The sequence below is a fragment of the Parasteatoda tepidariorum genome, chromosome 5 (genome assembly GCF_982258835.1).
Source record: "Parasteatoda tepidariorum strain Cologne lab strain chromosome 5, Ptep-v5.0, whole genome shotgun sequence".
Taxonomy (NCBI): Eukaryota; Metazoa; Arthropoda; class Arachnida; order Araneae; family Theridiidae; genus Parasteatoda; species Parasteatoda tepidariorum.
This window is the reverse complement of record NC_141759.1, coordinates 5,675,067-5,699,694: the sequence shown is the minus strand read 5'-3', so window position 1 is coordinate 5,699,694 and position 24,628 is coordinate 5,675,067. Positions and strand designations below refer to the sequence as shown.

The 24,628-nt window shown below is 27.1% G+C and overlaps 1 protein-coding gene across 2 annotated transcripts in view; it reads left to right on the top strand.

Moving 5' to 3' along the window:
- The window catches only part of Lerp (lysosomal enzyme receptor protein), a 47,726-nt gene extending 24,724 nt beyond the window's left edge, over positions 1 to 23,002 (top strand). The window contains exons 8-17 of one of the 2 annotated variants that reach the window (XM_043052778.3): positions 677 to 819; positions 2,534 to 2,738; positions 4,102 to 4,185; positions 6,160 to 6,347; positions 9,216 to 9,325; positions 11,942 to 12,027; positions 12,327 to 12,503; positions 14,985 to 15,054; positions 19,904 to 19,945; positions 21,301 to 21,921. In XM_043052778.3, the coding sequence (XP_042908712.2) occupies positions 677 to 819; positions 2,534 to 2,738; positions 4,102 to 4,185; positions 6,160 to 6,347; positions 9,216 to 9,325; positions 11,942 to 12,027; positions 12,327 to 12,503; positions 14,985 to 15,054; positions 19,904 to 19,939 (1,099 nt within the window). In that variant the 3' untranslated portion in view covers positions 19,940 to 19,945; positions 21,301 to 21,921. Of the gene's footprint in view, positions 1 to 676; positions 820 to 2,533; positions 2,739 to 4,101; positions 4,186 to 6,159; positions 6,348 to 9,215; positions 9,326 to 11,941; positions 12,028 to 12,326; positions 12,504 to 14,984; positions 15,055 to 19,903; positions 19,946 to 21,300 lie in introns of both variants that reach the window. The other variant, XM_043052776.3, reaches the window with a different exon arrangement.
- Positions 23,003 to 24,628: the final 1,626 nt, after the last annotated feature.

The following is a 24,628-nucleotide window of genomic DNA, read 5'->3' as shown; positions in this document are numbered from 1 at the left end:
GTTATCCTCTGTTAATTTGTTTTTTATATGTTTGTTCTTTTAGTTATCCTTTGTTTATTTGTTTATTAATTGCATAGCTTACTTTAATGATTAGCTCTTACAAAATTTTTTAGGCACGCAAAAGTGCCGCAGCACAGTAGTTGAGAATCACTGTATTAGAGTATTAATTTGCGATCCCAAATGTTTTTTTTTTTTTTTTTTACATGTTAAGAACAGTCACTGTGGAACACCAGGTGTATTCTGTGTATACAATAATGTTGTAATTAATCTTATTTGTTGTATTATAAATATTAGTTTTCAACTTTATAGAAGTATCTAGGTCTCATGCAATAGCAATAAGCTGATTTAATCATTACCATATTCCCGGAAACATTCGAGTGAAAGTAAAGCTTTCATTTGTTGCGACAAATTTGTTTTTTGACCAAATTTAAATTAAAGCAGGACATTTTACTTCTAAGAGATAGTTTTAGTAGTCAGTCTAAAAATATAAATTAATTTCGACTAGCAGATTAATTTTATCATATATTAACATAATTAAGTTCAAGTGTAATTTATTCCATAAAAACATACTTTGATAATTTGATCCTATTAACCAAAAGTCCTGGAAATTTAACTAATATTTATCTATTTTGCACCACTTAAGTGCACTAATGTTATTAAAAATTTTATTTATTAGCTATTGGATAAACATCTGCCGTGGAGTTCAAAGAACAAATACTACCATTGGCTGCTCGCCAACTGCTGCTGTTTGCATGGAAAACCGAGCTGGCTCTCATATCTCTCTTGGAACAATTCAAACAATGGAAGTAAAATCAATAAGTAAGTTATATATCTGTGTGTTATTTAAATAAAAAATAGCTTGAAATTTTAATGAAGCTTATTTTAACAGGAGTCAAAGTCCTCTTATAAATCCCATCTATTTTAAAAGTCTTAAAAAAACATTCTATACCGTTCTATATTACCAAAATTTCCTATAAATCCTTTTCTTTTTCCTCTCTGAACAGCAATATCATTTCACTAAATTTTTAGATTTTATATCCTGTAATGCTTAAAGAGTATGTAAAAAATCTACATTTCTTATAATAAGATAGTTTACAAATATGTTGCTTTAAATTATAATTAATGCTTTTGGTGATGAAGTTGCAGCAGAGGAGTGGAATTAAACAACAATGACATACTAGAATTACAGTGACACACTAGACGAATGGAAGTACTCTGAAAATTTCTAGAATCCATTGATTATTTTTGGGGCCCAGTTTTTGAATTGAAAGATGATCAGAATCTTATCTGAAATGATCTTTTTTTTTTTTTTTTTTCCAAAGCGTATGTGAAAAGCATCAGTTTCGTGAGGTTTTTCTGGTGGTATAAGAATTGTGACATCTGAAAGATCAATTATAGGCCTTGATACCCTCAATAGCAGGAGTCAAAGTGCTACTAAAGAAAAGGTTACAAATGTATGGCATTACTTAAAAATTTTATCACTTTTATAAGGACCCATACGTTAAATGCTAAGCTCCAAAAAACGTCAGAACAAAAAGAAAATATGTAACTGCAAGCAAAAGAAAATATATTATAAGCAAAATTTAAGAAATTTTCTGATCTGAAAAATAGAGTATCAAGTGATGAATTAATGATGAGTGCAATTAATGACTTAAACAAATTCTTTAATTATATGTTCCAATCTTGGCTTCACTAAACAATATACAATTATCAGAACTTGCACTTTATATACAGTGTTTTCTTTACAGAAAAAAAAAATGAGAGAGAATTTCTCACCCTTTCTCAGAAACAGGGTGAGATCTCAAAAAGTGAAGTGAGATTTCTAAAAATTAAAAAAACGCGAATAGACTTGGAAAAAATATATTTCTTTAATTATAATACATTTTTAACATCTTCTAATTTTTAAAGCATTGAATATTTTTGCTGCATCATCATATGGAAAACGTTCTATATCTACTTCTTCATCAGCTATTCTCATTAGGTTGCTCAAATGTTTATCAGTCATTTGTATAAGATATTTTGTCCTAATTCGGTTTTGAGTGCTAAATGACCTTGGAACAGATGCTGAACAATTCGGAATCGCTAAGTAAATTTGTGGCATTAAAAAAAAATGTATACGTCTTACATGAAGAAATCTCACCTTCCAAGAATGATGTGTTCTGAAAGGTGTTCTGTCATTCGGGGGGGGGGGCATTGTGTTCTGCTGTTCCCACCAGTTTTGAACAATACTGGTAAATAGGGAAGCTAGATAACAGGGACAGATGTTGAAAATAATGAAAGATCAAGGAAGAAAAGTGAAACTGATTTTATTCAAAATGGCAGAAGACGAATTTTTTGAAATTGATTAATAGAGTGTGCGATCTTCTCGCGTTGATAATTTTTTAATGCAAGAAAGGAAAAAAATAAGCCAGATTCTCGCGCTTTAGTGAAAACACTGATATAATTATATCTCTTGGCAAAATCCATTAAATTGCACATAAGTAGTTTTATGACAAATATAATGGTCTTTGTAATAGAAATTTTCTTAATCTAGATTCCACTGACTTACTGCTCACTTTCAAGTCAGGAGACAGTAGAGCATGCTCTAAAATTTCCTCATCAACTGAAATGACACCGACTTCCAGAATTTTTATGCGCTGTGGAAATCGCTTAGGAAAACCAAAAATGTCAAATGGTCCAGATAATGAATGTTACTACAACTTTCTCTGGGAATCTAGTTTAGCTTGTGCTGATAAAGCGTAAGTTTAAAAATTTTATTTCTGAAAGTTTTCTACGAAAATAATTTATATTTATTTTAATTGCATAAATATGTTTCCTCCGACAATCACATTATTTCCATGTTTCTCCTGCTTTGTTTATTATATATAGATGTATATATGTGTTACGATGAAACACCGAAATCTTGAGAATGTCGACATTCACCGGTGTATGTCAACATTTACGTAGTCGGTTGGTGTATGTCCGAAATATTTGCTAAATACCCTTATTTCTGACTATCACCGGTGAATGTCAGCAATCACATAGTCGCTTTGGTGAATGTCCGAAATATTTGTTATATCCAATTTTATATTAATTTATTCATTAATATTATTATATTTATTTAATATATTTATATTTATTCTGTATTTTAATACTTACTGACGATAGATTAGAAGAAACATCAGTGTTTGGAGTATCGGGCAAATATATACCGGGCAATGGCACTTGACCTTAAAAAAAATCAATGTAGGGTTAAAATATAGAATAAATGTAATTATATCCACGAATAAATTCATATCAAATCGAATGTAATAATATCCACGAATAAATTCATATCAAATCGAATGTAATAAATATTTCGGACAATCACCAAAGCATATCTGTGATTGTCGACATACACCGGTGAGGGTCTGACTGTACAAGAATGTAATGAAATATTCGATCTTTCACCGACGTATTTGGTGTTTGTCGACATTCACCGGTAAAAGTCAACAACCACCGATTTCGGTCTTTCGCAGTGACATATATATATATATATATTTGTTTATGTACTATAACGTATAATTTTTTAAACTATTAATGGCGATGTTACTCGAGATGTTATCACCTATTGTTTATACCCAATGGAATGTGTATAATTTTTGAGAATCCAAACTAATTTGAATTATTGCCAATTCAGATTGGCAGAAACCTTGATTGTAATTGGTTTTTGACCATATTTTTTTACCAATTGTGTAATATAACAAATCAGTGAGACTTCAAGAGAGTATTTTCCTTTCCGTCTATACCTTTTCTGAATTATCATTGAGGATGCTGTTAAAAATAAACAAAACTTAATCTAATAGTCATGAATAATTTTTCAAAGTCCACAACATCTATAAAAATAGCATCTTCTTCATTCAAAACAGTTATTTGGGCTGAGGATAGTCTTTGAAAAACTGCCTTAAATTTGACATAGGAAAGTAATAGAAAAAAACCTAGATAGATAGAACTAATAGCAAGGACCTTAGCATTCATTTTAGTAACTTTTGATATTTTGTACTTTTCATTTTATACCAGAAAAGAATTAGTTTCTCAAATAGTTGTTTTTATTTTTGAGTAAATATTTTTTGTTCTGTTTAGAGAGCAAGTGATCTTGGAAGAAAATGGTATTCTTCGTGATGCCAGATTTGGATTTATTCTGGACATCAAAAGTATATTGAACCAGTCAGTACCTTTCTATTTTTTTATATATTTATGATTCTACTAAACTATTTAGTATATAGAAATTGTTTTGTTTATTTAGTATTTATGTTTGTGCATGCAGTCAAATTGCTCGTTAATTATGTATTCCTACAGAAAAGACAATCTATAATTAAATTTTTGTTAATTTTTGCTTTATATGATTGAAAGTTTTTTTTACTATAAATCTATTTAATAAGTATAGTTCATTAACTCTTATGCCTGCTGTATCATGATTAATGAATAAACAATTAGGAAATATAGTTTTTGAATTTTTAATTCATAAATATGTTCTTTAAGCTGTAATATTCAAACTGTTCTATAAGATGTATTATTTCAATATATTATTGAAGTGTTATCAGTTGATTTTTTTAGAGCTGTTTGTGAGCATAATAAAGTGTATACTATTATTGCACTTAGTATATTTGTTTAATTCTGGTTAAGCAAAAATTTGTGCTCTTTATTTAGTTTAATGAAAATCGGCAAATTGCAATTTTTTCATCTAGTTTTATAAAAATTGTATGAAAATAAAAGTATTCACTATTACCTTAAATCTTATTAAAGAAGTTTATTTCTGATAATTTATTTTTTTATTATTTCATGCAACACTCAGTTATAAATCAATATTGATGATAATAATCATTTCTAGCAATATCAAAGAGATAAAGTTACCTTAAATTACATTCTGCTTTAATAATTTGTTTTTCCAGCTTAAAAAATAATTTAAAGTGTAAGAACATTTTGAAAATTGATTGTGTATGTATATTTATAAAATCTGCAGAACATGTGAGAAAATGTAATACAATACTATATCTATACAGTAGAGTATCGTTCATTGGGTCGCCAATCAACCACATTTATGTTTTCTATCTACTGTTTTAATTTTGAGCACCACAATTGTAGGGGTGATTGTATTCTGAATGTACCCCAGAGTTCCGGATTTTGTGTATCATCTTTCTATAAATTAAAAGAGCAAGGCATGTGATTTTTTGCGGAATTCCGCCTATCTCAAAGATCATTGATTTGCGTAAGTTCGCAATTCAAACTTATAATCCGACGAAATTTTCACTGCAATCTAAATGCAAATTTTTAAACCTTCACTAAATTGTGTTAACGAGATGCTTTCATCCACATGACTCTTCTGTGATTTTAATTTTTTAATCAGATTTTATTGTTTTTAACATTTGAAACTGTGCTGGAATCCGCTAATATCACGAATCATATTCACACGATTTCAATATCAAACATCAATTTTTGTATTTATCTGATTTAAAAATCCTATATCGCAATTTGTATTTTCGCATTTTAGAAACCAATATTGCAAATTGTATTTACTCGAATTCAAAATCTAATGTCCCTATTCCTATTCGCAGGATCTGAAAGTCATGTATCGTGATTCAAATAACCAATGTCGCGATTCAGATTCACACGATTTTAAAACCCAATATTGCGTTTTTTATTTTCACACTCTCAAAATACAATATCGTGATTCCTGTAAGAATTACATTTTTTTCTTAGATTAGTTACTATGGAAGTAAGATATTCTTTATTGATAGGTAATTTAATTATAAATTGATATCTTGTTTTGAGTTTTCAGGATTATTTACTTCGTGTCACAATCATCCCTGCAATTGTATGATTAAATATTAAAATTAGTCCGGATCTTAACTAATACCCAATGTAACAAACTGGTTGCCCAATTACAATGCACAATTTTTTTTTTAAGTGAAAATAACTTATGTTACTTTTTTATTGTAAATGTTAAAAAGTCGTAATTCATTATAAAAAATTTATATATCAATTTCATATGTAAGAATTTTAAGTCAAATTTTAAAGTTTATATTGTTTATAGATAACTGCATATGAGAATTGGTTTTTAAACATTTAATAATTCAGTAACATTAGAGTTAAGCATGCCTATTCATTGGTTTTTATTCTTTTAATTTCTTTATTTTTTAGAAAATTTTCGACAAACGGTACATCAAATACAGATCAGTATGTTTATATAATTAATTTGAGTGGTGTCTACCAAAATTCTACATATTCTGACAACCCATGCGCAAATGCTGCTATTTGTCAAACAAAGCATGGATCAGATTTCCATAGGGATATTGGAAGCATTGACAGCAGAACTTTTATAATTAGAGGTATTAAATTGTTTTTGCTGTTTATTAATAAGCAATTTTTTTAAGCATCTTTTTTCAAAAATATTATATAGACAAGTTGGAATTCAAGTTTTGCTTTGCATAATAATTTTTGATATTAATTTTGTGCATAATTAGTTGTTATTATTATTTTGACATAGTAGAGCAGTAGTTCCCAAAAAGAGAGAGAGATTATTTTTCACTATAACCTGGCTTTTTTTTAGAGCTTGTAATTATATTTATATCAATCAAAAATTCATTATTTTATAATTATTTGAGTAAAATGACCATAAGAAGCAAAAATTTTTTTAAAAAGAACCCTACAATTGAATAAATTACAAAAAGGATATGAATTTATAAAAAATTGTATTAGTTTTTCTCATGAAACTTTTCAATTCAAAATAAAATAACCCACTTCAAGAATAAAAAAAGTCTCTGATAATTTTTCCCCCCCACGAACTATCAGTTTATTTAATTCATTCTCAGTTGCTTTGCTATTATCAGTGAATTCCATTGTTTGATATGAAACATAATTTTAAAACTTTTAATTGCTTAACCAATTAAAATTGAGTGTCAAGGTTTCGCTAATCGAGGCTGGATCATATATGGTTCCATAGTATTTTTTTAAAAAAATGAAGCCTCTGTAATAAAGAACATTCATTAATATGTATGTAAAGAATATTCGTTCTTTCATTTATTATTTGGCCCTTCTGCCAAATATTTGGCAAAGCATTATTTGGGGGGAAAAAATTTCAATAGATTTTTTTTGGGGGGGGGGGAGTTTCAATATATTTGAAAAATAATAAATCTGGAATCGTATTTTTTACTATAAATTAGAAATAGTTTTTAGACATATTTGTCAAGTTTTAAAACTTGTTAATTTATGTTTGGAAGGACACATAAAAGAGCGAAATTTGATGAATTGATATAAGAATACTTTATACTGAACCCTAAGTTTTGTAATGCTCATTTTTTTTTTTTTTTTTAGTTATATTTAGGCAAGTCAATTTCTTCATTTTTTCTACACTTAATGTTGTAATGATTGAGAACTTATTTTTTGTTTCATTTTTGCTTTTATTTTAACTAAAGCAAAGCATGTTAAAGAGCGTTTCTAATAAACTTAATTGTTTTATTGACACTTTTTTTCTTCTTCTGCAGAATGATAAATAACTAGTAGCATAGAAAACTGGGATTCTTAAATTTAAAGTTACATTTCAGAACTAAGAAAAATATTTTTTTCTGTTTTTCTTTTGGTTTTTTTATTATTAGTTTTCCTTTTTATCAGCATTTTTATTATAACAGCATTTTTAAAGAGCGTTTTTGATGAACATTACTATTTTATGTTCACTTTTTTGTGAAAATTCGGCAATGAGAGAAATCTAAATTTTGAATTTATCATTAAATCTCTTGCTTAAAAATTGAAGGACTATATATATATGGATTATCCTATCTAGATTTTTCTTTTTCAAACGTTTTTATGAACGTTTCTACTAGACTTTAGTCTTCAATTTTTCTTGAAAATTAATTTTCAAAATTGTATAATGTTTTCTGGATATTTTTTTTTCTTTTGGAAAATATTATTCTTAGAATTTGTTTTGTTTTTTGTATCTTTAATATTTCTAATTGCTTTTTTGTCTTAAATATTTCTATTAAAGATTTTTCTCCTTTACCCCATACCAATAATACAGCTACATGTTGCATACCTGCCAACTTTCACTCCTTCCAAGAATGGATTTTCAGAGTTTTTGTAAAACAATAAACGAAAATCAATCTGATTTAACAATAGATTTATATTTTGATCCCGTTGAAATTTGCTTGCGCAAGGATTCTTATGCTCTTATATATCTATTGTAATTATTTATATGTAGTGGTGGTCAGACTCATTTATAATTATCATTATAATTCAAAAAGTTAATTGGAATAACTTGAGTATTGCTACCACTTTAAATATGAAAATAAAATCTTCCGGAAAATCCGGAAGAGTTGGCAGGTATGATGTTGATTATTTTTCAATAATACCTATGTTTGGTATTCGAACAAATCACAATTCGTTACATCCCTATAATAGAGTATGTTTTACATGTGGCCTTTTTCTATTGTTACATTTTTCACAAAATGCTGAGAAACTCACAAAAAGAAAAAGCAATCAGAAAGGCAAAAAAAAAAAAGTCATGAATTATATTGTTGATTAGAGTTACAGAATTTTTTTTTCATTATTTCCAAACTAAATGGAATATTCATGTACATTTTAATAAAATAATTTTTTAAAATAAATATTATTTTATGAGGACAATTTATAAAATTGACCTTTTTAAAAACTTACTATTAAAAAAAATCAAAATTCTGAGTACTCTAACAAGCAAAAAGTACTCGAAACAGTGACTTGCATCAAAGTATAATCAGTGTCTGGAATATTGTTTACAGGTGTCCACAGAACGGGGAAAAGACAGAGATTTTAAGATCTGGAATTTTCAAGGAATTTAATTAAAATACCTAAAAAGTCCCTGAAAACGAGATATCCATTTTTTCCTTCTTTTTTTCAAAAAAAATAAATGAATTGGCATTAACTAAAAAATTTTATCTTCAACTTTAAAAGCAAGTATAAGTATTTTGTTATACATTTTGTCTATTTGAATAGCCATGACTAAAAATTCAGTTAAAATAAATGCATGCCACCGGTTACTTAAATCTGGGAAATATGACAAAAGCAGTCAGAGAATTTTCTGTGGGGACAATTTGTGCTCAAGCCTCCATGATAGTTATTGTAGTGTGTTTATATATCTATCTTTCAAGTACTTGTATAAAATTTGAATTTTTTGAGTAAACTTAATATTTTTGCGCATTTAAATAATATTGTTTGTACACTCGTAGGCAATGAATTGCATCTTCAATTCACATCTCATACAAGACCATGTGGAAAGAATCATTTAAAAAATGTGACTACAATCATCAATATGCAGTGTTCTTCATATGCTGGACAAGTATGTTATTTAGTTTTTTATGCATTTATGAATGCACTTATGCAGATGCAAGGATGTAATATAATGCTCGTAATGCTTATTTTTTTTTTTTTTTTGGAGCTACTAATGAAGAAAGAAAAAAATTTTTACTTATAATTTTGTCTACACATTTTTTTTTTTTTTTTTTGTAATGGAATAATTTGGTGTCCCCTGGTTCATAACTGATTTTTTGCTATGATTTTTTAGGTGCTTTTGACACCTAGCGTGTAAGCAAAGTTTTTTAACTCGCACCAGAAGCTAACAGTCTTTTACCAAGCAATTAGTTTATTGCAAAACATGACTGTCTTTTTTACATAATTAATTCAGTTTTTATATTGAATTGAAATTGTACCAGTAATATTTTTTTTAGTTGGAATAACTTTTATTTATTTGCTCAATTTCTTTATTTTTTAAAGTTGCTTAATTGGATGGTGAAAATTTCACCCATGAAGGAAGGAATTTAGCTTCTGCGATAGCGCTTCCTATTTTCACATGACTTCCAGTTTGCCGGCACCAAAGCAAACATTAAAAGAATGTTGCGCGTGTAAAACAGAAATAGCAGTGGATTTGCCGTGAAAATATTTAATTGCTCATTCGATTTATCTCGTCGGCTTTTACCATTATTATGGCTGACCAAAAACAATACAAACAAGCATTTAAGTAAACTTATTCTCTTGAATTTCAATTTATTTCAAGATGCAATCTTGAAGTATATGATATACATTGCAACATGTGCAAAAATGACTTCAGCATCGCACATGGTGGTAAGACTTATATAGTCAGACACATTAAAATCAACAAAACCCTAGAAGTACAAAGAATGTTTTGATTCAAGAAAGAATATAGTTTCTTTTTTTAAATGAGTATTAATGAGGAAGCCATTAAAAAATAAACAAATGCTGGATGTCTCTTTGCAGCATTTTTAGTAGAGCATAATTTACCAATCTGTGCAGCCAATCATGCTTTGAACTTTTTAAAAAGATATTTCCCGATTCTAATGAATCAAAGAATTTTATTTTGTATTTTATAACCGTCATTGAACAGGCGACCCAATTTTTGGGTTTATGACTACTAATGTTCAACTATGTTACCTTGTAATTTTGAAACTAATCATAAAGACAAGAGAACTCCTGGATCAAGTATTGGGAGAAATTTGCCTTCATTTAGGATTTTTTGTATGGAACTAACCTGCATTTGCATTACATGGAGAGGAAGATCATGAGAACCTCCCACATCTAATGTAATGATCAGTGTCAAAAATGGTGAACAAAAAGGTTTGAATGATGTGCAAAATGAATTATTATTGGATGCCTTTGTCATCTTCTATTTTAGGTGCATAAAATTCTTTTTTAGTTATGAATTTCTCTTTTGACAGGCAATAATTGATATATTTTACTATCTGGAATTTAGTTCTTAGAGAAAAGAAAAATTTATTATTTCAACAAAAGAAGAAAAACTGGTTAAGTGGCAAATAAAAATGATTTTGTAAGATAGGGGTGCACAGCCTGCAGCCCGCGGGCCAAATGCGGCCCATCGACTGTCGATGTGTGGCCCTCGGGAACTTCTGAACGCAAACAAAAAAAATACTTTTAGTTTGTTTTTTGTTTAAACAATATAAATTTTCTTAAATTAAAATAATTAATTCAAATTTATATTACTCTAAAATCCCTATATTTTTTGCACTTTCATTCTGTATGCTTCTTTTTGGTTAGAATTTATATCCCCCCTAATATTTATTTATATCAATATATATTTGATAAATTAATTATTGTGAAAAATTTAAAAAGTTTTTTCGCTAACATGATTAAATATGCTTGCGGCCCTTCATTAATCTACCTGCTGTGCAAGTGGCCCTTCACTCAAAAAGGTTGTGCACCCCTATTGTAAAAAGAGAAATTTTTTTTTATCTTCAAATATTAATAAGATATTTTGCTCGTTTCTGTTATTTACAACACAAGACCTCAAAAGAGTAAATGTGTGGTTAAAAAAAAATCAGGACCCAGTTCCGCTCATCCATGTCTGATAAGTCACTAGAAAAATCATTAATAATTAAGTCTGAAGAAATAGCTATTGCTGTGAAAGATACTTTTTAAAAGAATTTTTGATAAATGCAAAACGTGTTACTAAAGCATCTTTGCAAAATTAATTCTAATAAGTTCATATATAATATTGCATACTATATATTAAATGTTATGTTGAAATTAAACTAAATACTGTTTTCATGAGACTTAAAATATTATAAGTTTCCATGTAATGAAGAATTAATGAATGAACATAATTGTGCCATCAAGTAGCTAGTAAAAAAATCTTTCTTTTCTTGCTTTAAAGAAAGGTGAGTTAATTCTTTTTTTTATGTTCATTATATTATAGTTGATTTTTGGATAATTGAAATCTGCTTTTTTTTACGAATTTGTTATCATGGAATCGAAATCTTCTTTTTTTTTTCTGTATCTTCTGCATTTTTTTTTTTTGATAATTAGATGTTGGCAGCCATGAAATTTCTATACTTTAGTTTTCTTATTTCTTTTGAATTTTCTTATTTTTGCTTCTGTATTTTTCTTTTATATATATCTTTTAATTTTAAATATTTATTTACAGGGTAATCCCACTTTCTTGTATGAATCTGGTAATTGTGATTATATTTTTGAATGGCAAACAGATGCTGCCTGTCCTAAATTTGAAAAGTAATATTTTGGTTTTCTTTCATTTGTTTTATTTATTACAGATTAATTTTCTTTTTAATTACATTCTGAAATGTTCAATGGTTTCTTTTTACTCTTAATATTTTTTAATTAAGATTTTTACTTAAAGTTTTTTGATGAATGATTGATTTTAACTTTTATTTACATATGAAATTTTTTTGGAAAAAGTAAATCAACAAATTAATTCGAAATAGTTATATATTTGTCTTAGTAGGGTTAACTTTTATTTTTGTTAAAAGTTATGTTCAATTTGCGTAATCTGATTTCTTACCTTCTTATAGAGATGAACCTGATAATAAAGGTGGAGATCCCTCTAAAATGATTAATCCCAGTCCTAATTATCCATACCAAGAACCTATTCCACAATCTAGTCATGTTGCAGAGATAACAGTTGGTGTGTTATTTGCCATTCTGGTGTTGATGGTTGTCGTCTTTTTTGTTGTGAAACCAGAAAGGAGGTTAGTCATATTGTATTTCCATAATTACTACTTACTCATTAGAACCATCTTGATTCTTAATTCCATCTTCAGAAGTAATTAACAATTAAACCTTTTTTAAACATTGATCATTTAATCATTTGCTTGACATTAAAATGCATTAATCTTGCCACATAGCTACCACTACAATTCTTCAATTTCGATTCACTAGTGTATAAGACATGTTAACTCGACCATGTTAACTTAGATAAATAAGCATTTACATTGTCGGTAACCTATCTCCACATTGGTAATTTTCGAATGTAATCTGAACACGACTACCTCAACAGAAACGCCCACTTCGGTGTGAGCTCACATACTTTGATGGATGGAACTTTGTGAACAGTTGACTTGCTAATTGTGACTGAGACATTGCCCTCCTCACTCTCAATCTCACACAACGGGTGCCTGTACACACTCTACTGCTAATAGCTACATAGGAGAGACCACAGACACAACCGTGATCTTAATACAGCTTTCATCACCAGCACTCAAAAACCAGTTATCTTAATACATCTCTCCTGGCATCTCACAAAACAGCAATGAATCAACTAGTGACATCTCAGATAAAATTCTGGTGGGAGAGTATTGCAGCGTTCCTACCGCTGCAATTCTTCAATTCCAATTCACTAGTGTATAAGATATGTTAACTCAACCCTATCAGGCGGTACCTTTAGATAGATGACGATTGTCATTGCTGGTAACCTAGCCCCATAACCTCTTCAGGGAAAAACTTTCTGTTTAACCTCCATTGGTAATATTTAAAGTTTAGGTCAACTTGGAAAAAAATGCTTTCAAAATATGAAAATGGAAACAATTTATTGCAATGGATTAATTTTAAATAATCCTGCCATGATTTGCTTTAATATTGACTAAATTTTTTCAATGCTAAAAAACTTCATGGTTTACTCTAGGTTTGCTTAAACTCACTTTTCTCTAAATTTTAAAATACCAATGGAGGAAAAACAGGATGTGTTGAGAAAAATTTCTCTCATGTGTCCTCCTAGTTAAATGTAACAACAATTAAACAAGCAAACAAATATTACTCAGTTTGTTTTAGTGGTTCTTGTTTTGAGTTTTCGAAACTTGTTTGCTTTCCCACCTTAATTTCTGAAACTAATTAAGATTCTCTATGTACAAAGAACCTAAAATTTTTTTTATTGTGTTTAGATTTATTGAAATTTGTTGCAATTTTCAATAGTTTTTAAAGTATACAGTTTTCACTGTATTAACATAGTTTTCAAGACATTTGAAAAATAATTTTGTATTCTTCAATTAATAAATATTACTTAGTTACAACAAAATGTAGTATTGCTTAGAGGAATTTTGTAAAGCTGATCACATTTAAAATTGTTTTATGCTATTATAATTTGATATTATAAACAATTCCATTCTTTGTTTTAAAGGAAGAGTAAAAAGAATTATAAGTAATATTAAAAATTTGATTTAAATGTCTCATAAACATTTCCTTTTTTCTATCATGAATAAACATATAAATTTTTAATAGCATTTTTGGTGCAAGCAAATATATAAATTAGAAATTTGATTGTGTATGATTAAAATAAATTTCATGCAGAAATAATAATTCTTAAATTGAGAAAATCTTTTAAAGTTGATATTAAATGTAATGTGAATGCATATCAAAAGAAATATTAAGAATTCAAGTAGTCTGTTTATTATTTTTTAAATCAAAAGTACTTGAATTACAATTAATAATAATTAAAATTTTGTCTTATTCACAACTTGTAACTTTTTAAAAAAAAAAAAAAATTATTGTTAATAATATGATCATTTCTTTTCTTTTTACAATGAAGCATATAAAATATAAACTTTTAAGTAGATAATTCCATCAATGTAGAAAATAATAAATCATTTAGAAAATTGCAAGTTCTATTGAAAAGAACAAGCCGATATTTCACAGAATTCTGCGTTAAAGGTTGTTGATTCAGAGACTTGTGTGAATTAAAAATTTTTGCGACTAAATTTTCTCAAAATAACTTTGGCAAATTCTTTTGACCTGACATTTATTGCTCCTTACCAGCAAAACCCCTTTTCTCCTAATTGAGTTCATGTTCATGAGTGATAGCAATATTTTTTTTTAAGCAACTTAGATATATTTAATATAATATTTTTTATTACAATAGGGGAATCTCTATACATGAATTTAAGTAACTCCTTTTATTAGACATAAAACTTTTTTTCTTTCTCCAATTAAATTTTATTTTTGTGTTTAATTTGAAAATGAAACATAAACTGTTTTAAAAATTTCAGATAATTCTTTTTCCAGCAATCGCATGTCTGAAAGAAAATTGTTGTAATCTACATAAGTTTTACTGGATATTTTTTATTTACTTAACTTTGATTGTACTTTTAAGCTTCTTGTATAGTGTAATGTATTTTACTATTTCATTAATGAAAAGTTATTTTGAAGTGGTATTTATTAAGACTTTTTTTCTCCCTCAGGTCCCGTGTCTACCACAGAGTTAGAGGCCTTTTTGGTGGTGTTAAGTTACCATATTTCCGTTATAAAAGGGTAAGATTTATTTTACACATTTATTTAAAGTTTTAAAAGTTAATCAAATCAGTAGTAAAACTTATGTTTTCTTAGTTGAACAAAAGTTGTTTCTCATTCTTTTATTTCTTTTAGTAAGTATTTCCTAGCATATGACATACGCACTAAGCAATAGATACAGTGATGGTTATAAAACAAAAGCTTAATGAATAAAATCTTTATTTAACTGGCTATTAACAGCAGCCTATTGGTCAATTTTTTCATCGTGTATTTTTATGCAATATTTTACATTATAAACATAAAAATTGACATATTTAAAAACGATAAATGAATATTAATTTTTCTAAAGTGTTAAAATTAAATTTATTTTACTTTCTGGGGAACACTTTATGTCATTTGTTAATGAGTAGTGTATTTTATAAAAATAGATCATTCTTAGATCTTTTATAAAAATAGATCATTCAATAGATCTTCAGATGCATTATTTGCATATTGCAAATAATGTTTTGTATTGTCAGCTGCTAATTTAGAATTTATTTTATTTTCAAACAGTTTACAACTTGTTTAATTTCATCAATAGAATTTATAAAGGTCTTTTTTTTTATTTTCAGAAATCGCAAGTAAGTTTTCCGTTTTATAAATTTCAAACATAGTTTTGTTATTCACATTAATTTAATTAAATACACAGTAGTTTATGATTATAAAACAGAATTTAAGTCATTTATGTTGTCATTTTTCATAATTTTTAATGTAAATTTTTTGTCAGGTGGAGAATAAATTTTACAAGTTAAAATTTTTTAAAATCATAATCTTTCTTTTTTGTTGTTGGGTACATAAAAAGTTTTTTTTTCTAATTGAAACACTTTATTGTACATATTATATTTTTTTTTTTGAAGCATTAAAAGAAAAAAACATGGTTTATCTAAAGATGGTAGAGTGCAACATCAGAAAGGGAACTAAATCTATTTTATCGATTAATATCGTTATTGTAGTATAACTGAATTAATTACTGCATATTTATTTTCCCTGGAAACACCCTTATTGGACGAAGTGTATTTATTACTTAATATAATTTAAAAAATTAGACCCTGTGTTAAATCTTACTCATATATTAATTCAGGATCATTTTGAATTTTAAGTTTGCATGCAGTTTGGCTTTGTAGCTGAGGTGCATGAAATGGTGTAGTATGCTTTTTCTAAGCATCTGCATTTCACATTGCAGTTTTATTTCTATGCACATACTTATGCACTTAGCTATTTTTCATTAAGCTTTATCTGGTGATGTGTATGCCTCTATATTATTTTCCACAATTAGATGAAAATCACCGATTTTCTTCGATTTGCTCAAAATTTTTCTTTTCATTTGTACGGCAAATTTACGAAAAATGTTAATTCAGGTACCTATAGATTTTTATCTAATTTGTTGATATATTAAGATATATTTTTATCGAGTAGCATTTAAAAATAAAAGAGTGTTGATAAAACACATAGACTTATATAGATACAGGACTCTCAAATGAGTCTCCATTTATCCCTGAAATTCATTTTCACCCTTTTTAGTCTGTTTTGCTATTCCCCCCTCCCACAGGTAATTTATTTTAAGGAAAATCTTTTTTTAGACTTAAAATTACTAGATAAATGAAGAAAGAATCATGATTTAATAAGATCTACTTAACAAAAGAATTAAAGTCATCACATGGCTGCTTGCATAACATTAATCATGTAGAAAAGTTTCTAGATCACAGGACACAATTTTAAGCTATTATGTTTATTTTGGCTTATATTGCAACATTTAACCCCTTACCTGCTGAGTAAAATGTACGTGATTCACTCCCCAGTGCCACCGTTTTTCTCTCAAGTCCACTTTGTTATGCGGTGTTTTGGTGTGAGAAAAAAGATGCACGCGTTGCAATTTAAAAACAGTTTACTTTCACAAGAGAAAAAAAAGGAAAAAGAGAAAATACAAAACTTAAATTAAAGAATAAAAATACAATATAAAAGATGTTAAAACTTAGCTGTTGTATGATAAATCCTGAAACCTGGTTGGACACATAAACCAACATCACATTCATTGCACTGATAGAGGGATTCTCGACGAATATACCCGGGAAACGAAAGCGAAAAAAGAATAAACCCGATCTTACTCAAATAGAAACACACAAGCAATAAATATTATGATATAACTTTTCAAATACATCCCTTTCCCATTCCCCCGAAATTTGTAATACATTCATTGCAAACACTTTCAATGACAAACATTGGCGAACACTTTCAAAGTAATTTTACTGCATTCAGAAGGCGGGGGTGTAGTTCTAGTTATAGCAACGCAATGCAAAGCATCTTACTTCGGGAAAGGGTAAATATACGCCCGCGGCAGTTAAGGGGTTAATTATATATATTTTCTTATACAAATGTTTTGCTATATTGAAATGAACTGGACAAGCACTTTCCCTTATATTTTTATCTAAAAGAAAATATTTCAGAATTATATTCCTTTTGTCTTTTTGAAAAGGATGTTACTTTTTTATTCATTTATTTTTTCAAAAATATTTTTAAATTTGTACATATTTAATTTGAAATAAAAATTCATAATTTTCATCAAAAGTCAGGATGCATAGCCTTTTTAAAAAGTACTTAAAGGTGCTTATTTTATTCGGGGTTTGTAAAAAGAGCTTAATTTTTTTATCTTTTTAAAAAGAGATATTTTCTTTGCCTTATTGATTGTCATTTTAAATTACAAAAGCGCAAAGGTTTTCACAATTTTCTCTGCAATGTTTATCAGAAACTAGTTATTTTATCATGATTATCTAAAGTTTTCGAAAATGTTTTTGAATTTTTATTTATTTTATGTTTATAAATTAAGAACTTTAAACGATAGAAATATTTTTTTATTATTGTACAGATCCTAATTATGATTTTTTTTTTTTTTTGGAAAGTGAACAAAAATATATTTTGAGTGCTTAAAAAGTACTTAAAAGGTGCTTATTTTTTGTTGAAAAATCTGGCTACGCACCCTGTTAAAGATTTAAAAAAAATTGCTAAAAAGCACTTAAATTTGCAATACATTAGGACCATTTTAAATTCAGATTTGTTCTTATCAGTATGTGAAATTTTAAATCTGAGATATTTCTTTTAATGAGCGGTAGATCAGCCGACATATTTTTTTTCATAAACTAATAATCAAATAATAATTTTATCTTATTTTATCAAAATTCTTGTGAATTTTTTTTACACACCTTTGTAATTTCCAATCCTTATTGGATTTGCATGGCAAAATAAAATGTAACTTAAAGGAAAGAGAGAGAGAAAAAAGAATTAGCATTAATGGCATTTAAAATTGTAATAACTCTCACACAAATTGAATTTAAAAAAAAAAAAAAACCTCTGTGTAAACTCATAAACAAATTAGGCCCTTTCAGCTTGCTAAGTTTTAATTTTGTAGTTGTATTCCTGTAGTCTGTAGAGCAGCCAGTGTAGTATTTTTTTCCCTGTAAATTTAAAAGTTAGTACATTATTGAATTAATTATTAGTTAACTGAATTATTAGCAATTAATTGAATGTAAATTTTTTTTATTCCATCGTAGTCCCTGTACTTTTTTCTACACATCTTAGTAATTTCAAGTTTCTGTGTCTTTTAGTTATTGTGTTGTAAACTAAAATGTAATTTTAAGTTGATCACAGCGATTGTTGCGCTTACATCTTTTTAATTCAGAGATATTGTACTAAGGTCGAACTTATTGCACACGTTTGTAGTTATCAGATGATCAAAAACTAAACCTTGACAAATAAGCATTTTTTATTTAATATATTGTCAATTTTTTAAAATATCTTGTGTCTAATAGAAGCTATATTAATAATTGCTATTGAAAGTTAAATTATAGAATCAACAATCGGCAAATGTCTCCATTCTTTAGCTAAGTTTCAAATTAATCATTCTACATCAGAGCTGTCAACCTAAGTTTGTTTTAGAAAATTCAAAAAATAGTAATAATAATAATTAAAAATAAAAACATGTTTTTGTTTATATAGACGAACAATAAAGTTCCTTGGAACTATATATTGTAAAGTATTTGTTTTATAGAAAATTATGCATTCTTTTTTATTGTTTTGCATAAATGTTTTAATCTCCAGTCGAGTACCCATAACTGATCATATAATAAATCTGAACTTTGCTGGATACTAAGAGCCGCCTGAGTAATATATTAAACTTTTACCATGTACTGGGACTGGGTACTTCCTTAAAAAGATACTCTGTTAAAACATTCTAAAGCCCTACAAAAAATGCTAAAAATTAAAATTCATATATTAATGAAAAATGTCTAAAATAGAGTTAACTAAGGTTATCCAATTACCATTAACCATTTGAATTTTTTTTTTTTTTTTTTTTAAAAAAAAAGAATGAAAAAATGTACTTGTTTGCATTCATGAATTATTTATTTCTAAGTGAAAATGACATTTTCTGCCATTATTAAAAGTTTGAATCTTAGAAGATTAAAAATTACATTGCAATTTAATAAACTTTTTAACTCCATTTGTTTTGATCAGTTAGTTAAAGAATTAAATTTAAAATTAATCAGAGTTAGAAAATATTTAAAACTTTTGGCTCTCTTTAATTAGTACGTTTATATTTTAAAATTTTTGCGCTATGAGTTTGCAAAACAATTATAAAATTTCTTACTTTAGTTATGTAGTTTTTTAGTTATAGCAACAGTCTGCAGTCTGATCATTTGAAGGTTGTGCATCATTTTTGATTATTTAAAAGCTGGTCCAATTACTGTTTTACATTTATTAGCTAAACTTACCTCCCCTATTGTTCTCATCTGCAAAACTGAAAATATTTTTATTTAGTGTATTTTGTAACTTTTTCCAGGGTGATATACTCACAGAGTTGCAATCTGACTTCTAAAATAAGGTAGATTTTTTTTCTCCATTTGTTTTGCTATTTGGTGAATGGAATGGCAAACATTCAATTAGAATTGGGCTGTAACCCTCTGCATTTGTAGGAGCATGATCATACCTGTTGCTTATTGCATGTTATCTGAATGAAACTAACTTCTTATTTCTCCTTGGCTTCCTTCTTTGCTTACTTTTTAGTTATAACGATAAATTTTACTGCTTAGTAATTTAAGTTGTGTTACTAAATTTAGCATTTATGAATTTTAACTGATTGTACTATAAAAATTTTTTCCGGGTGCTTGTTTATTTTGAAATTGGTGATGCAGTTTTTTATTTTTTTAAATTGTGTTAAATATTAACTGTGTTATTCTGTGATTAATTTTCTTATTAATTAATTATTATAAAATACAGGGTATCTGCACACCTAGAAAGTCATGAAATGTCATGATTTTAACTTTTTTTTTTTTAAAAAAAATCATAGAAAGTCATGGGTTTTAGGTTGCCTAAAAATCTAAATTTTAAAATGGAATTCACGCCTCCCCCAATTTCATGGTGTTCCGAATATCTGAGTTTGTAATAAAATCCCCACTCACAGTCATATTTATTAAAATATATATTTTTTTATCGTGTTCTTTAATAATTATAGTGTTCTTTCAAAAAAATGAAAGAAAAAACATCATTTCTAGATCTAGTTAAAATAATCTTTTAAACTTTTGTGATTTCAGAATTTTTACTTATTTATTCTTTTTATTTTATCAATTTAAAATTCTAGCTGAAGCAAGCTAGTCATTGGTGAATTTTTTTTTAAATTTTGAATTGAGAACAGAAAAATCAGTATCTTAAGAATATAATTCTGAAGAAATAAAAAAGAAGAAAAACTTTTGCTTTCGTATTTTTTTCAGCTATTTTATTGCTTCAACTCTTTCATTACTCTGTTTTTTAAATTTAAAATCTATAAATATGAAGATGCAGAGTATAACAGTTTTGGTTATACCTATCATTTCAACTAATGTTATTATAATGCTTTTTTAAATTTATTGTTGTGTTTTTGTCAGAGAAAATAGTAACTTCGTTAAGTCATGAAAAATTCTTGGATTTGAAAACCTAAAATGTAGCAGATACCCTGAAAATATTGTTTGAGTTATTCCTGTTTCTATTTGAGTTATTCCTATTTCTTTGAGTTGTAGAATTTCTCTAGTATTTTCTGTAACTGTTATGTTTCCTGTTTTTTAATGTTATAACAAATTTAGTTTGAAAAAAAAATTATTATTGAAATTTTAAATTAAAGCTGAACCTGTTTTGTTCCTTTATACTTCTTTTCATTTATATGTTTACATACAATGTTGTTTAAAAACATTATTTATATTTCAGTTTCCCGGAGAAAGACTTGTTCTTGTTGATGCTGCTCAACCTTATAATTTTGACGATGACAAAGATGTTGAAATGTTATCTTAATTGTGGAAATGAGCTGTCTTTCAGTTATTTGATGAGTTTTAATCAACGCGTCGGGGTTGTTATACTTGTGATAAGATTTTATTTATTTTATTTATGAAGTTCTTTTCAAAACCCAGAACAATGAAAAAGAATACTTACCTCAGTCAAGGTTACACAAGTTAAATATTTAAAATATAAAAACGAACTTCAGCATTTGAACTAGCTTTTTAACTTAAGATGAAGTTTTACTTAGTCAAAGTTTTGCAAGTTTGTATTTTTAAAATATATAGTTAGAAAATATAACATTTTTTGCTTTCTGTTTTTAAGAGATAGAAAGCAGTTCCTATTTTTCACTTAAAAGACTTGGCATTTAAGCTCATTATGGGAAAAAGAATTTTCCCCTCCTAATAAAATTTGTATTTGAAATATATTTTATGTGTTTCTGCAACAATTTCTGTTGAAATTGAAAATACTTTGCGTTTGTTGATTGCATTTTATTTTCACATTTTGCCTTTTTGTAATCTGGTTGAAGACTTTTAATGTGGCCGACATTTCCGGCTTAACTGACCAAAAATTTGAAGTGTGAAATTTTGTGTCTTAATTTTTTTTTGTGTTTATTTGTAGAATTTATAGTGCTGTTAAGTTATTGTAAAATATATTCTATTGTTTTCAGCAGTAAAACAATACCTTATGATTTTCAAATTAATTTTAGTTTAATTGTTATTCATTTAAATCTACTTTTAAAGTTTATTGTATGAGCTGTTGAAATTTGTACATATCTGTTTGTAATATGCTAGTGTTTAAAGTTATGGTGACATCACAGAGAGAAATACAATTCATATATGTAATATATTTTATTTATTGCATAATTTTTACAAAACCTATTTGTTCAGTTTTTTAGTGTTTTGAAAAATCAATACCAAAGGTTTCAAAAATATGCTAATTGAGTATTTAAGTTTTGAGATTTAGTTCTGTAAAAAAAATTTTTCGATATAATGAAAATGTGTTATTGAATTAATAATAATCAATATTGATTCCATTTTATTTTTACTGAGCCATTATTCTGAAGGGAAAAAAATATTTTTCTTTCAATTTATTAAATTATAATTTTAGCTTCAAAAATGCCAAACTTTACCAATAAAAATTTTTTTAAACATTTTACTTGCTTTTAGTATAAAATTGAAGTGTATTATTTTTTTATTTTCAGTGTTTATTCACTTACTTAAAAAAAGAAAAAATTGAAACTGCCCTTTCACTCTGAAATTGTATTAAAAAGTTATATTTTACAGAAAAATGTACTGGTATTAAACCAAGCTGAAGAAAATGTGTTATTGAATTAATAATAATCAATATTGATTCCATTTTATTTTTACTGAGCCATTATTCTGAAGGGAAAAAAATATTTTTCTTTCAATTTATTAAATTATAATTTTAGCTTCAAAAATGCCAAACTTTACCAATAAAAATTTTTTTAAACATTTTACTTGCTTTTAGTATAAAATTGAAGTGTATTATTTTTTTATTTTCAGTGTTTATTCACTTACTTAAAAAAAGAAAAAATTGAAACTGCCCTTTCACTCTGAAATTGTATTAAAAAGTTATATTTTACAGAAAAATGTACTGGTATTAAACCAAGCTGCTTACAGAAATGATGTCTGCAACAATTTTTAGTTTTGATTACAAATTTATTATGCACTTTTATAAGTGACAGAAATATAACTTGTTAGATTTTGTAACTTAATATTTTTGCAGAAATCTGAGGGAAAAAATGTTCTGCGGCTACTGGTCGGTATTTTTTGTTTATTGTAAATGTTTGCAAGCAGATGAAAATTTTACGTAAATATCTCTCCTTTATTTAAAGTCTCCATTTTTCAGTCCTAATTTGTCCGTTATTGCTATCATTAGAAAAAAATGGTTATATTATTAGTTTACCAGAATTATTTTACACATATGTGGTACTGTTTGTGAAAACTTTTGATAGTCATATTTCAAATCTTATTTTTAGGACCATCATAAATTGTAAAATATCTGTTACAATTTTCATGCTCTATTTTCTAAATAGATGATATTAGCAAATTAATGAAACATATCTCCCCAAAATTTACATTGTGATGTAACCATAATTTTATACTAGAGTCTGTTTAATGTTTTCCTTACATTCCATTTAATGCTTTTTGTGGATGTTAATTAAAATGTAAGAGTTTGTTGTTTAAAATGAATTATCAAATAGTATTATCTGTAAAGTTAAATGTTTATAGATATATGTTTACGTTGTGACATCACGCTTGTGCCTACACCCATTTTGTGATGCATATAAGTATAAGGCAAGCATTCATTTTTACGATTTCATAGTCAATATTACGGTTTTGTGGTAAAGCAATAAGAGTATGTTACGACACCCACCTTTCGCATTTTAATACTGGAACTACTTGTTGATGCCATCCATTAGCAATTTTTGTCACTAAATTCCAAATTTTCTGTATATGGTTTTTACAGCTCTCATATTAAACATACCCTTTGTTTTCGGGGGTTTTAATTGTGAAATAAGACTGTCCTCCGTTTGACACTATGTGCATTAGAAAGATTTGCCGCAATATGCATATGGTCCCTTTGTACATCTTTACTTTATAAATTGTCTTTGATATAAAATATCTGTTATAATGAATAAATATTTCGGTCCTTCCTTTTAACTCATTAGTTTTCCAGTATTAATTCATACCTTTTAGATGGCTATTTCAAAAAATAATCTATAGTTCAGTTTTAAGTTAAGATTTTGCTGTAGAAAAAATAAGAAAATGAGATCAAAATACATGCTTGCTGTCTACTTATGATACATAATTTAGACTCTGTGATGAACCGAACCCAGCTGTTTTCGCCATTCTTTGTTCCAGATTTTATTCTGGCAACGCTTAGAAATAGCCGTCACTATTGCAACAAAAACTCCAGAACATATAAAAGATAAAAATTTTAATAAAAATGGATTTATTCAAAATATTTATGATAATATATGTGATGTTTTCCGTGAAATGAAGTTCCCCAGTTATGAATGTTCATAATTATATTTAATTGCTAATTTTATGAAATAGATTAAAACGAGTTTAACATTTGTGTATATAATAGCTTTTATAAATGTATGAAAACTAATCAAAATTTAGGTAAATTTTAAAATATTTGTAATGTTTTTCAAATGCTTTTAATTTATTGCAGCTAATACAGGAAAATAGTGTAATTATTTTCATTTATTTTATTTGCATTTATTTGATAA